This window comes from Piliocolobus tephrosceles, chromosome 10 (assembly GCF_002776525.5).
Source record: "Piliocolobus tephrosceles isolate RC106 chromosome 10, ASM277652v3, whole genome shotgun sequence".
NCBI classification, from domain to species: Eukaryota; Metazoa; Chordata; class Mammalia; order Primates; family Cercopithecidae; genus Piliocolobus; species Piliocolobus tephrosceles.
In genome coordinates, this window is record NC_045443.1 from 119,197,289 (window position 1) to 119,212,262 (window position 14,974).

Consider the following 14,974-nt stretch of genomic DNA (forward strand, 5'->3'; position numbering starts at 1 on the left):
CCGGGCGCGGTGGCTCACACCTGTAATCCCAGCACTTTGGGAGGCAGAGATGGGTGGATCACCTGAGGTCAGGAGTTTGAGACCAGCCTGGCCAACATGGTGAAACCCCATCTCTACTAAAAATACAAAACTTAGCCACACGTGGTGGCAGGCGCCTGTAATCCCAGCTACTCGGCAGACTGAGGCAGAAGAATCACTGGAACCCGGGAGGCAGAGGTTGGAGTGAGCCGAGATTGCACCACTGCACTCCAGCCTGGGCGACAGAGCAAAGCTCCATCTCAAAAAAAAAAAAAAAAAAAAAGACAAAAAAGAATGCAGAGAGCTTATGCACTGAGATGAAAAGATGACCTCAATTTATCATGCTGGAAAAACAAAATGCCAAAGATGATTTGCGCGAGCGCGCGCGCACACACACACACACACACACACACGCGTGCGCGCGCGCACACACACACACACACACACACACACACACACAGCCTGGCCCAAACCGCAGGGGAGGGAATTTATACTGAGATCTCTGCTACGCATCCATAGTAAGTAAACCAGGATATAATGAAGCGATTTAATAAAATGCCAGCACTTAGAGTAAGATGACTCCCAGACCCTCTCCAAAGGGCAGCTCCACCACCAATTCAAGCCCATGACCTGGCCCTTGAGCTGGAGAAGCCTCAATTCACTCTGGTTCTTTGCCTCCACGAGGTGGAACAGAACTTATGTCATCAGAACTTCGTAAGGAGAAAGAATGGCTTCCTAGGTCCTGAATGATCTCATCCCATCCAAAGCTCCCATGCCCCTGCTACGAGGCACCGTTGCCAGATAGTTTATCAGGCATGAATGTGGGATGCAGAGGAGAAAACAACGTGTACGTCACCACTGCGCTGTGTCAAAATGTAATTTGGTGAGATGGCGGTGTCTTTAGTACTTGGTAATTTCTGAGGGAAAAAAAAAAAAAAAAACCTGGCCGGGCATGGTGGCTCACGCCTGTAATCCCAGCACTTTGGGAGGCCACGGCGGGTGGATCACGAGGTCAGAAGATCGAGACCATCCTGGCTAGCATGGTGAAACCCTGTCTCTACTAAAAATACAAAAAATTAGCCAGGCATGGTGGCGAGCGCCTGTAGTCCCAGCTACTCGGGAGGCTGAGGCAGGAGAGTGGCGTGAACCCAGAGGGCAGAGTTTGCAGTGAGCCGAGATCGCGCTGCTGTACTCCAGCTTGGGCGACAGAGCGAGACTCTGTCTCAAAAACAAACAAACAAAAAAAAACAACCCGTAAGTTAAGTTTCTTTTTCTCTTTCTTTTTTTGGTCTCACCCAAACCCGACACCCCCCAGTCCCGACCATCCTAAGCTACCAGACCAAAATTGGGTTAGTTGGGCTAAGAGCAGGCAGCACTGCTCTGTGTACCTCGCTGCATACTGGAGCCCCAAGTCCTTCAGAACCAACTGCCACCCCGCCAGCAAACGGAGCGAGTGAAGATCCTGCCACCACAGCCACAGACACAGAACAATAATGGAACTAACTGTGGGTTTTTCTCTCTCCAACAACAGGCCCGTTGATAGCAGAGTCACAAGGGGTGCATGTAAGCAACGACAGCAAAGGCAGAAACCAAGCTCCCTCCTGCCCACCAGGGCCCTCGCCCCCTGGCCCCCACTATTCTCCACACCCTGGTTGTCAGGCACCGGCTCCTCTGCACCCCCTGGGGAAGCTGTCCCTTGTCCATATTTTCAGTCAGGAACCACTGCTGTGTGCTCATGGCTGCTGCTAACCGGCACTATTCTGGGGGTAGCAATTACTACAACTCCAACAGTAACTTTTTTTTTTTGAGACAGAGTTTTGGTCTTGTCACCTAGGCTGGAGTGCAGCGGTGCAATCTTGGCTCACAGCAACCTCCACCTTCCAGTTTCAAGCAATTCTCCTGCCTCAGCCTCCCAAGTAGCTGGGATTACAGGCGCCGGGCACCATGCCCGGCTAATTTTTGTATTATTTTTGCAGAGACAGGGTTTCACCATGTTGGCCAGGCTAGTCTCGAACTCCTGTCCTTATGATCCACCTGCCTCAGCCTCCCAAAGTGCTGAGATTACAGGCATGAGCCGCCGCACCCAGCCAACAGTAACTCTGTGTTTAATGTGTTTCCCCTCTGGACAGGGCTGTCTATCTCAGTAAACCAGACACCTAGCACTGTGACCACATAGCTGTGAACACACGAGTCTCTTTCCACAAATGTGAACCTCCTGGCCCTCCCACGGAGTGCCGGGCAGACTTGATGGGGGCCCCGACTCACCAGACAGGTTGATCTCGGTTAAGGAGTCTCGGGTGGTGGTGCCAACAGCGGTGAGCAGGTTGATGGACTGGTCGGTGACGTGGTTACAGTAACTGAGGTGGAGCTTGGAGAGCAGGGGCATGTGGCGGATGATGAGCCGCAGGGAGGCATCTGTGATGTCCAGGCCTGCCAGGCGCAGCTCCACGATGTTCCGGAGCTTGCTCCGATTGTCCATCTGACCTGGTGGGGCGGGAAGGAGGGGGCAACCCGTCAATCTGACCGGGGAGGCCTGGTCACGCTGACATGACACTCTAAAAAGGCCCACCAGCCAGAAAGAACACTCAGATCTCATTTAGTTACAAACTGCTTCCACCCAAAATCAGAATTCCAACAGTTAAAAATCAGACTCCACATCAAAACTTAGATTTCCAGATTCTCTTGAAAAACTAAAAGACTAGAAACACTGAGCCCACATTCCACCCAGTAGTCATCAGCCAACCAGTGCAGAGGCCACGCAGCACCTCCAATCCCCGTGACTTGGCAAGAAGCACAGACCTAGGCAGTCCAGTCCAGCCCAGGGGGAGGCGCCATGCTGGAAGTCCTTGCACAACCACACTGATCCTGATGGCCGTGGAGACTTGAAACCAACAAGGGGCAAGTCAACAGGAAAGCAGTGAAATGCACGCCGAGCCCCATGAGGAAGTCAACAGGAAAGCAGTGAGACGCACACGGAGTCCCATGAGCGAGTCAACAGGAAAGCAGTGAGACGCACATGGAGTCCCATGAGCGAGTCTCGCATGTGCACAGGAGCCCCTGCCTCCTCCCAGATCCCCTCTGTGCCTGAAGCAAACTGAGAACACGGCAGCAGAGACTCATCCCTATGTCCTCTGGGGAAGGGCTGGGGCCTGAGAACAATGGAGGACATGCTGAGGTCTGAGGGTAAAAGCGGATCCAACAGCCTAGCTCAGTCGCCCCACCCCCACAGAAACCCCCAGCCTGGCAACTCACCTGGCCTGTTGTCCGTGGGCGGGGACAGGAGATCCCGCATCTGGGCATCCTTTAGTCCCTCCACCCACTGGACATCCAGGGTTCGGAGCAGCGGACAACTGGAGCTGCAAAGGGCCGAGACCGCGATCCATGAGCAGCCTGACAGCACCAAGTCCCGGAGCCCTGGAGGGGGACACAGAAAAGGGTGAAGGTCAGGGGATGCGCCCCCCAGCCCCCACTGCAGCAGACACACCCCGGGCCACTGGTCCAGGGCTCACCAGGCAGCCGGTTGATGAGCCAGCTCAGCTGCTTCTTGGAGATATTGGTCCAGCTGAGGTCGAGGGAGACAGGCTGTCGCCGGATGATGCCACTCAGCATCAGGGGTGTGATAGACTTGCAGTGGTTCAGGTCAATGCGGGTCCACAACCGCTTATCGCAGCACCTGGGGACCGGCCGGGTGGGGACACATCGTCAGAGGTGGGGCTCCCCGGGAGCCCATGCACAGCTCTAACTCTCCCCACCTACCAACCTCTGGGAGGCTCCTTAACTCGGCGCTCTGGACCCTTCTCTGTGTAGTACCTGTCCCGCCCCGACGCAGGCACCTGCCATCTGCTCTGACAGCCATGGCCTCCACTCTCCATCAATTATGTATGTATGTATGCATGTATGTATTGAGACGGAGTCTCGCTCTGTTCCCAGACTGGTGTGTAGTGGTGCAATCTCTGCTCACCACAACCTTTGTCTCCCGGGTTCAAGCGATTCTCCTGCCTCAGCCTCCCGAGTAGCCAGGATTACAGGTGTGCACCACCACACCCGGCTAATTTTTGTATTTTTAGTAGAAATGGGGTTTCACCATGTTGGCCAGGCTGGTCTTGAAATCCTGACTTCAAGTGATCCGCCCGTAAAGTGCTGGGATTACAGGCATGAGCCACTGCGCCAGGCCTCCCGCAAGTATTTACCATGGGCTTTAAAACGCCCTCTACCGGCCGTTCTTCCAAACAACCCCATGAAGCAGGCGTCATGCCTGTTCATCCAAGAGGGTAAGGCAGAGCTAAGGCCAGAAAGCTGGTAAATATCGGCTGGCCTGAAGTTGCAACTGGCAACCTTGCTGGAAACCTGGACTAACTCTCCGAAGCCAAGGACTTCATGTGGTTCTCACTTTACCCTCCAGGAAGCTAAACCAGGGAGTAAACCAGGTCACCACCTCTGACAAGACCAGAGGGGCCACTGTAGCCAGCTGGAACGCTTTGCGGAGCACAATGAAGCCATACTGGGGCTTGGAAGGAAAGAGCATCACCAGCGACTCCACACACACAGGTCATCCCTGGTGCCGCCTGAGCTTTAACCTAGAGCCCTACACAGGCGGCCGCTCACCAGCGGTTCCAGGTCCTGCAGACCCGCATGCAGACACACAGGTCTTGGTGGCTGAGGTAGCTGAAGACGGCCATCCACACCTCCCTGTGCATGACGTGGGCTGCCCCATCGTCCAGGGGTAGCGAGTCAGGCGGGGGGCTGATGGGGGGTGGCCGGATCACATGGCGCCCCATCTGGATACACTTGGGCGGGGACACGGAAGGTGGGGGCCGGGAGATGACACGGGGCGGGCTGCGCAGGCCGGGTCCCAGCTGGTGCCGCAGCTCCCGAGGGGTGCCGTTGAGCCCCTTGCTGAAGCGGTGGGGACGCTCGCAGACGCCTGGGGGCCGCTTGGGTTCCTCGCCCTCGCTCTCAGGCTCCGACTTGATGGGCTGCTGGTTCTCGTTGGCCAGGCTGCTCTCCGTCCTCTGGATCTCGTGGTTGAGCTCCTTGCTCAGCTCCCTGCTCAGCTCCTTGTTGGGAAGCCGCCGCTTCCGGCGCATCTTCACCTTCTTCTTCTCCTCCGGGCCCTCGGTCCCCTCGGTGCTGGGTCCTGCGGTGGGAGAGCTGGAGCGGGAGTGGTCGCTCTCCCTGGTCTTTGGGGGTGCCTCGGGCAGATCGTCCTCGGGTTCCTGCTTGAAGCGCCGGAGGGGCTTGTTGGCCAGCGCCATGCGGTCCTCAGCGTTCTTCCAGGACCGACGCTGAGGGCGAGAGCGGAGAGCGTCAGCCTGTAGGGCTCAGGGCTGCGCCCACCCAAGGCCTCCCGCCCCCCTGCCACGGGACTGTGGCCCAGGGAGCTGCTGTGCAGCTCTAACCGCCCTGGCCTGGGGCACAGAGGGGGAGGGAAGATGGTACCTTTTTCCTGAAAAGCTTATCTTCTTTGCCAGGTTTGAGCTGTCACGAAAAAGAAAGGACGCAGAGCTTGCTCCCCGGGCTCGTGGGATTTGGTCCCCTCGACACCCCACCCCACCACGAGTCCACAGTCTCTAGAGGAGGGGCTGGAGGGAGGCCTTCCCCACAAATGCCATCTCCACATCTGACCGACAGACGGGCAAGCCCTGCCTGCGGCTTTCAAGGATGAAGCTGGAAGTAGGAGTACGGTTGAACTGTTTCCACCCAACTGACCTCCCACCCCCCAGACCCGGAGATGTGCAGCCGCCATTCAAATAAGCCTCGGCTCTGGGAGCCAGTTCTGGAGCACAGCCCTGTGGGAATCCCCGGCCCAGCCGGAATGGCTAGAGCTGGGAGAGACTCCTGGCGCCACCTTGTGGCTGGTGACAGCATGGCCCGTGGGTGGAGCAGGGCCACCAGGCTCCTCAGAGGTTCCCTGGACTCACAGCTTCCATCCCAACCAACAGAGGCTCTAGTCACAGACAGCTTCCCAGGCGCGAAGCCAGAACCACGAGCCAGAGATCTGGGGCCGACCTGGGAAGCCTCAGGAGAGGTAGCAGTGGGGTGGAGGACCAGCGGGGTGGGGTGGGGGACAGCCCGGGACTCGCCAGTCCCCAGGGCCTCAGGAGGGCGTGCGTCGTGGGAGCACCTGCTGCTGGAAGTAAGTGAGACTGGATCTCCACCAGGGGCTGAGGCTGCTGCCTAGAGGGGGCCTCGGCGAGAGGTGAGAGGAGGAACCGGGGGACGTTTGAAGCGATGAGGCCTAAAGGGGGGGTGGGAAGAGGAGTGACTCGCTGGTTTTCCCCTCCTTTCTTTGGGGCAGGGCTCTCAGGACTTAGGTGACCTGCTCAGGGCAGCAAGAGGCTGGGATTATCCCAAGCTCTACTCGCTGCCCACCCCCTGCCCCGTCTTTCCAACCCAGCACCTAGGACCAGCCAGACCACCCCCTTTGTCTCTCAGCCCCTCCTGGTCCGTACCCGCTTGCGTCCAGTCAGCTCCTGGGGCTTCTCGTATTTCCGCTTCTTCCTCAGGTGCGCGTCATCAGACTTTCTGCGCAGGAGGCCGTCCGGCGGCACCTTCTTGGGGTGCTCGTCCGACCTGCGCCGGGGCGCCTCCTCACATTCGCTCCTCCGCTTGGCAGGTTCCTGCCCTTCCTTGTTGTCCCGGTTCATCTTCTGCTCCTTGAGCAGGGAGCCGGGCAGGTTGGAGGCGTACTTAAAGCCAGGGCCACGCTTTTGCTTGTAGGCCAAAAAGAGAGAAGGAACAGACCAACTGTATACCTTTGGACTTGCCCTTCCTCCTCCCCAGGCCCACGGCACCCCACCTGCCTGACACTCCTGGGACAGGCTGGTCCCAGCCAGGCCCAGGCCCGCCCCACTCCCGACTGACCCTGGGACTTGGAGCCCGGCACTCACTTTCCCGGTCTTGCCGGCGTGGTTACACTTCGGACACTCCCAGCAGTTTGGAAGCTCGTCGTTGACCACACCCTCTGACTCCTTAATCTGCGGGGAACACCAGGACTCAGAAGAGAGACGAGTGGAGAAGAGGGCCCACGGGCACAAGGCTCTGTGAGGCCATGTCTTCCAGAAGCAGCAGCACCCCCTCCCCAGTGTCACGTCTATCCTGTTTCCAGCCAAAAGAAAACACAGCCGCAGAGGCTGGCAGAGACGTGCAACTGTGGCTCCAGGCCAGGGTTCAGAGGCGGAGCCCTTTTGCTTCTCTGGGACCCTGGGCAAGTCACTCTGTCTCTGTGGGCTGGTGCCCTCAGCCATAAAAGTTAGTGTGCCCATCTCACTGAGGGTAAAGCCACCAGCTCAGCGCCTGGCATGCAGAAAGGACTTTGCAGAGGACTCTACTGGATGCTGAAGGAAGGAGTGGGGTGTGGGGCCTTGTTCTCCCAGAAGCCTGGAGCCACCTGGAGGCTCTCCGTCTGGCCCAGCTACAAACAAGCAGCCTGTGTTTGCCATCCGCTGAGACTCTGGGAACCCTCTCTAGTTCTGATGTCCTGGGACGTGGGGGTCTGTTTATTCCTTTGATGACAGTGGGTCTCCAAGGTACTCCAGGCCCTCCTTGCCCTGGGAGTATCCCCTTGACACACAGGATCACCCAGACTCGGGGTTCTCCAGGAGTTCACCGCACGAGCTGCATCCCACCACCTCACCAGCATCTCCAGCAACCCTACCTGCCCCACAGCGTCAGCATCACCTGTCCCCACTGAGCCGCTCACCTTAAGGCATCCGGGGTGGATGATTTCGTTGCAGATGGAGCACTCCATGAGCATGAGGTTAAACTTGCCTTCCTCCTCTTCCACCGTGTCTTCCTTCCCCGCCTCGCCACACACAAGGCACACGGCGGTGTGGGGCAGCACTGGCTGAGGAGCCAGGGAGAATAAGACAAGTCATCAGAGGTGGGGAGCATGGACCCCCAGGGGGGCAAGGTCAAGGGCAATGAGCTGCTCCCCTCCGACCTGCCAGGAGACCCCAGGAAAGTAGCCCAGGCACATCCACTAACTCATTCACTGAAATAGTATCAGGCTACTGCCTCCGCATGCCAGATACTAGTCTTAATTGCTGGGGATACAGCAAGGAATAAGACAGCTCAATATCTCTGCCATCCAGAGCTTACATTTTAGTGGAGGGAGGCAGACAAAATGAAGAACAGAGCATGTTAGAGACAGAGACATGGGGAAAAATCAGAGGGCCGGAGTGAGGGGCAGAAGGGGGGCTGATTTTAAATATGGAGGTCAGGGAAGGCCTCACATTCATAAAAGCCCCAAAGGAGCGGGGGCGTGAACCCAGCCCAGATCCATGCAGATGAGATGAGGCTGCATCTCACCAGTGGGTATTCAAGGCACAGACCATGGACTGCGGGCTCCCAAGACCTTTACAGAGAGGCTAGGAGATCAGAACTGTCTTCAGAATAACCGATGTTATTTGCCTTTTGCACAGTATTGCTATTTGCACTGGTGGGTGAAACTGCTGGCCCCTCAGCACCAGTCAAGGCAAGGCCCCCAGCTGCACCAGCAGCCATGAGGTGACTCACGGCCATACACTTATTAAAAAGATCACCAGTTTCATCTAAGAATATCTCTGATGAAACAATAAAAATTACTTTATGAAAACCTTGCCCTGGCCGGGCGTGGTGGCTCAAGCCTGTAATCCCAGCACTTTGGGAGGCCGAGACGGGCGGATCACGAGGTCAGGAGATCAAGACCATCCTGGCTAACACGGTGAAACCCCGTCTCTACTAAAAAATACAAAAAAAAAAAAAAAAAAAATAGCCGGGCGAGGTGGCAGGCGCCTGTAGTCCCAGCTACTCGGGAGGCTGAGGCAGGAGAATGGCGTAAACCTAGGAGGCGGAGCTTGCAGTGAGCTGAGATCTGGCCACTGCACTCCAGCCTGGGCGACAGAGCGAGACTCCGTCTCAAAAAAAGAAAACCTTGCCCTAGAGTACACATCCTTTTCGGATACTTTGTGACAATAAAAATATGTGTAAAGTGCCTCGGCACACAGGTGATGCGTACCAAAGGAAAGGCACTCATGACTGAGCTGGGAGCCGAAATGGCCACTTTCTCCATAGATTATTTTTACTTGAAGGAATGACTGATAGAAAGCCCCTGGACATTGCTGTATTTCTGTGAAGATCAAAGAAGTGAGACTGTCATTTCTAGAAAAATAACTGACCGCATTTGTTGCAAATGACAAAATTCAAGTTTCTGAATGACAATTAGACTTCTGGAAAACTTACATGAACCACCATAACCTGCACAGCTTCCCAATACTGAGGACGTTTCCGATGAGATCAGTGATCATATTAACAAATGTGATTTCTAAAATAATATTATGTGCCAATATTTGGAAAATCCGCCTAACTCAGGGAGCCAGTATTTTCCAGATGACCAATACATGGTGTTACAACATCACGCCTGAGGAAATGAGCTACTCAAAGGGCAAGACAGGCTGATGACTTTCAATGTAACAGTGTGAACAGCTCATTGATACAGTTTCAGACTCCACATTGCAACTAACCTTTAAAAAAAACTCTGCTGAGTTCTAGTTGAGTATCAGAGTATCCACAGTTATCCAAAAGGCTATTAAAATACTCCTCCCTTTTCCAACTAGTATGTATCTGTGTGAGGCCGAATTTTCCTCATACTCCCTCCAAAACAACGTATCACAATAGACAAAACACAGAAGCAGATATGAAAATTCCAGGTCTTTTTTTTTTTTTGAGACAGAATCTTGCTCTGTCACCCAGGCTGGAGTGCGGTGGCACAGTCTTGACTGATTGCAACCTCTGCCTCCTGGGTTCAAGCCATTCTCCTGCCTCAGTCTCCCCAGTAGCACAGGCGCCCGCCACCACACCCAGCTACATTTTTGTATTTTTAGTAGAGACAGGGGGTTTCACCATGTTGGCCAGGCTGGTCTCGAACTCCTGATCTCGTGATCCACCTGCCTCAGCCTCCCAAAGTGCTAGGATCACAGGTGTGAACCACCATGCCCGGCAATTCCAAGCCCTTTCTAATGAACCAGACATAAAAGAGATTTACAAAAATATAAAACAATGCCATTTTTCTTTTGTTTTTGGAAAATGTAATTATTTCTCATAAAAATATGTTTCTTTTTTCTTACTTATTTTTGAGACAGTATCTTGCTTTGTCGCCCAGTCTGGAGTGCAGTAACGTGATCTCGGCTCACTGTAACCTCCGTCTGCCTCCTGGGTTCAGGCGATTCTTCCACCTCAGCCTCCCAAGTAGCTGGGACTACAGGCATGCTGGGTAATTTTTGTATTTTTAGTAGAAGATGGGGTTTCACCATGTTGGCCAGGCTGGTCTCAAACTCCTCACCTCAAGTGATCCACCTCAGCCTCCCAAAGTGCTGGGATTGCATGCTTGAGCCACCATGCCCAGCCAAAATATGTTATTTCTATTAACACATCATGGGCTTTCTTGATTTTTTTTTTTTTTTTTTTTTTTAGACAGAGTCTGGCTCAGTCGCCCAGGCTGGAGTGCAATGTGCAATCTCGGCTCACTGCAAGCTCCGCCTCCCGGGTTCACGCCATTCTCCTGCCTCAGCCTCCCAAGTAGGTGGGACTACAAGCGCTCGCCGCCACGCCCGGCTAATTTTTTTGCATTTTTAGTAGAGACGGGGTTTCACCGTGTTAGCCAGGATGGTCTCGATCTCTTAACCTCATGACCCGCCCGTCTCAGCCTCCCAAAGTGCTGGGATTACAGGCTTGAGCCACCGCGCCCGGCGATATTTTAAGATAAATTTAAAATCTAAAAAAACTTTCTTGGCCAGGACTGGTAGCACATGCCTCTAATCCCAGCACTTTGGTAGGCCAAGGCAGGCAGACGGCCTGAGTCCAGGAGTTTGAGGCTAGCCTGGGCAATGTGGCAAAACCCTGTCTTTACAAAAAATACAAAAATCAGCTGGGCATAGTGAATGCCTGCAGTCCCAGCTACTCGGGAGGCTGAGGTGGGAGGATTGTTCGAGCCCAGGAGGTAGAGGCTGCAGTGAGCCACGAGTGTGCCACTGCACTCCAGCATGGGTGAGAGCGAGACTCTGTCTCAAAAAAAAAATCAGTTTTAATTTTTTTTTTTTTTTTAGCTAAAGTCCTCTCACACCAAACTCAGTTTAAACTAATTTTTAATACAGTCAATATTAATAAATATACAGCCTGCATAAAAGAAACACTCTTTAGGGTCCTCATAATTTTTAAGAGCATGAAGGGTTCCTGAGACCCTGACGTGTGAAAACTTGGTGCACCTGGCTGTCAGTCCCCTGAGGCCAGGGCGGGTCTGCTCATCCCACCCGGTGCACACGAAGCCAACCTTTATTACGCTGCTCAGAGGAGCTTCAAGCAGGCTGGGAATATACACGCCACTGGTAAGTGAAAAAGACTTGATTAAATGGCGCAAATGTCTGAATTCTAATAAACAGGACACAGAAGGCAAGGCAGTCATCGTTCCTTCCACAAATACCAAACACACATCTGCCATGGTCTGAAACAAGGTCTTGGGGGACGCAGGAGTGAGGGAGATGGCTGCTCCCCGTGAGCTATTTGGGAAGAAAAAGACATTAGTCGCTGAAATCCAAAGAAAACATGGAAAAGTCATATTCAAGAGTTCTCAGAAGCAGCAGAGGCTGATTTCTAGAGGACTCGGGACAGGGTGGAGAGAAGCCAAGTGGGCAAGGCTGCAGGGCCTCAAGGTGAATGAGGACAGAGCAGCCTGTGCAGAGCAGGCCGGGCCAAAGGGGACGGCTGGAGACCAGACTGCAGTGGGGAGCAGAGGGTGAAGCACGGCCCACATGGCAAGAAGAGGGTCTGTGGTGGGGTGGGGCAGATGGCAGAACTGGCTCTGAGCCAGGTGGCAGGATGGGAGGTGGCGCAAGAGGCAAATCTCCTACAGGGGCTGGCGGGGGGCTTGGGGCTCATGTCAGAGGGCAGACTGCACGACACCAGCAGGGACACCAGCAGGGACATGGTGGAGAGGGGAGGAAGCTACGGAGGCAGCCCCAGCGACGGAGCAAAGGGAGGGGACAGAAGAGGAAGACAGGTGGGGCTGCGTATGTCATAGGGGGGTAATGCGGGAGAAGTGCCCTGGCAGAGCAGAAGGGCTGGGAGAAGAGTAAGAAGGACACCAAGGGTCAGGCCAAGCCTGCATCTGCCATCAGTTCCAGAAGCTATGTCAAGCTGAAGAGAGTAGGAGACGTAAAAAAATGGGGTTTCCTTCAAACAGCATGCACTGTGCCAGGAGCCAGAGCAGCAAAGATAAGGGGGCACCCGAGACAAGTTTCCTATAACCGGGCCCAGCACATGGTGGGGTGGGTGGGAGAAAAAGTAATGCCAAAGAGAAAAAGACAGTCGTAGGTTCATTGCTGGCACACATTTGAGTTTTAGGTGACACCGTTCTAAAAACCAACAGTAGCTACAGACAAGCTCTTTTAACTTCTATAGGATCCAATGGGTCACATGGACCCTGTCTCCAAAAAATGCACATCCATGCATGCACACAGACAAAAATGCATTTAATTTCAGGATGGCTCACAAATTCCCCAAAATCCATGGAAATATCCTGGGGTGCGAGTACCACTTAAAAGCACAAGCAGTGAAACTGAACTTCTGCAGCAAAGTAAAGAATCAACAGAGGAAAAGGCAACCTACAGGATGGGAGAAAATCCTTGCAAACCAGAGACCTGATAAGGGTTAATATCCAAAACATATTTAGAACTCCTCTAAACCAACAACAAAAAACCCCAAAAGAAAACTGATTTAGGCCAGGTGCAGTGGCTCACACCTGTAATCCCAGAATTTTGGGAGGCCAAGGCGGGGGGCAGGGGCGGGGTGGTGATCAACTGAGGTCAGGGGTTTGAGACCAGCCTGGTCAACAGAGTGAAACCCTGCCTCTACCAAAAACACAAAAATTAGTTGAGTGTGGTGGTACGTGCCTGTAACCCCAGCTACCTGGGAGGCTGAGGCAGGATAATTGCTTGAACCCGGGAGGCAGAGGTTGCAGTGAGCTGAGAACTGCGTCATCGCACTCTAGCCTGGGCAAAAGAGTGAGACTCTGTCTCAAAAAAAGAAAAGAAAACCAGTTTAAAAACGGTCTAAGGACTCAGACATTTCTCCAAAGAAGACAGACAAACAGCCAATAAGCACTTGAAAGATGAAAGATGCTCAACATCACTAGGCATTAGGGAAAAGTAAATAAAAACTACACTGAGATGTCACCTCATACACATTAGGACGGCTACTAAAAACAAACAAACAAAAAGCCCATAACATAACAGATGTTGATGGGGATGCAGAGAAACAGGAACCTTCGCCGGGCGCAGTGGCTCACGCCTGTAATCCCAGCACTTTGGGAGGCCGAGGTGGGCGGCTCACAAGGTCAGGAGATTGAGACCATCCTGGCCAACATGGTGAAACCCTGTCTCTACTAAAAATACAAAAAATTAGCCAGGCAAGGTGGCGGGCGCCTGTAGTCCCAGCTACTCGGGAGGCTGAGGCAGGAGAATGGCGTGAACCCGGGAGGCAGAGCTTGCAGTGAGCCGAGATCACACCACTGCACTCCAGCCTGGGCAACAGAGCAAGACTCCGTCTCAAAAAAAAAAAAAAAGAGAGAGAGAAACAGGAACCTTCATGCACCCGTGGTGGGAATGTGAAACGGCACGGCCACAGTGGCCAGCAGTACAGAGGTTCCTCAAAAAGCTAAAAATAGAATCATCATATGACCCAGCAAGCCCACTTCTGGGCACAGAGTTGGCCCTTACACAGCACAGGATTGAACTGTGTGGGTTCACTTATATGCAGATTTTTTTTCAATGCAAGTTATACTGAGTGTGCCTGCGTCTCCTGCCTCCCCCTTCTACCTCCTTCATCTCTTCTGCCTCTGCCACCCTGAGACAGCAAGACCAACCCCTCCTCCTCTGCCTACACAACGTGAAGATGAGCATGAAGACCTTTACAATAATCCACTCCCACTTAATGAACGATAAATATATTTTCCTAATGATCTTAATATTTTCTCTTCTCTCTAGCTTACTTTATTGTGAGAATACAGTATATAATACATATAACATAAAATATGTGTTAATGGACTGTTTTTGTTACTGATAAGGCTTCTGGTCAACAAGAGGCTAATAGTAGTTAAGTTTTAGCGGAGTCAAAAGTTACACTCAGGCCGGGCGCGGTGGCTCAAGCCTGTAATCCCAGCACTTTGGGAGGCCGAGATGGGCGGATCACGAGGTCAGGAGATCGAGACCATCCTGGCGAACACGGTGAAACCCCGTCTCTACTAAAAAATATAAAAAAACTAGCCGGGCAAGGTGGCGGGCGCCTGTAATCCCAGCCACTTGGGAGGCTGAGGCAGGAGAATGGCGTGAACCCGGGAGGCGGAGCTTGCAGTGAGCTGAGATCGCGCCACTGCACTCCAGCCTGGGCGAAAGAGCGAGACTCCGTCTCAAAAAAAAAAAAAAAAAGTTACACTCAGATTTTCAACTGCACAGGGGTCAGGTGGTGCCCCAACCCTTGTGTTGTTCCAAGGGTCAATTGTATATCCAGAAGAATTCAAAACACGATCTCAAAGAGGTATCTGCACACCCATGTTCACTGCAGCACTATTCACAATAGGCAAGAGGTGAAAGCAACCCCTATGTCCATTAACAGATGAATGCATAAAGAAAATTTTGGTCCGGCGCGGTGGCTCATGCCTGTAATCCCAGCACTCTTGGAGGCCAAGGTGGGCGGATCACCTGAGGTCAGGAGTTCGAGACCAGGCTGGCCAATATGATGAAGCCCTGTACTAAAAATTTAAAAATTAGCCCGATGTGGTGGCGGGTGCCTGTAATCCCGGCTACTCAGGAGACTGAGGCAGGAGAATTGCTTGAACCCAGGAGGCGGAGGTGTTGTAGTAAGCCAAGATTCCACCGCTGCACTCCAGCCTGGGCGACAAAGTGAGACTCCATCTCAGAAAAAA

General features: G+C 53.4%; 1 protein-coding gene across 7 annotated transcripts in view; it reads right to left on the reverse strand.

The window, feature by feature from the left end:
- KDM2B (lysine demethylase 2B) overlaps window positions 1-14,974 on the reverse strand; it is a 74,941-nt gene that overhangs the window by 1,846 nt on the left and 58,121 nt on the right. For 3 of the 7 annotated variants that reach the window (XM_031936378.1, XM_031936383.1, XM_031936382.1), the window contains 9 exons: window positions 7,721-7,864; window positions 6,909-6,995; window positions 6,471-6,740; window positions 6,143-6,256; window positions 5,458-5,496; window positions 4,624-5,303; window positions 3,528-3,691; window positions 3,271-3,432; window positions 2,284-2,502 (listed from right to left, as the gene is read on the reverse strand). In XM_031936378.1, the coding sequence (XP_031792238.1) occupies window positions 2,284-2,502; window positions 3,271-3,432; window positions 3,528-3,691; window positions 4,624-5,303; window positions 5,458-5,496; window positions 6,143-6,256; window positions 6,471-6,740; window positions 6,909-6,995; window positions 7,721-7,864 (1,879 nt within the window). The remainder of the gene's footprint in view (window positions 1-2,283; window positions 2,503-3,270; window positions 3,433-3,527; window positions 3,692-4,623; window positions 5,304-5,457; window positions 5,497-6,142; window positions 6,257-6,470; window positions 6,741-6,908; window positions 6,996-7,720; window positions 7,865-14,974) is intronic. The other 4 variants (XM_031936379.1, XM_031936384.1, XM_031936381.1 and 1 more) reach the window with 3 other exon arrangements.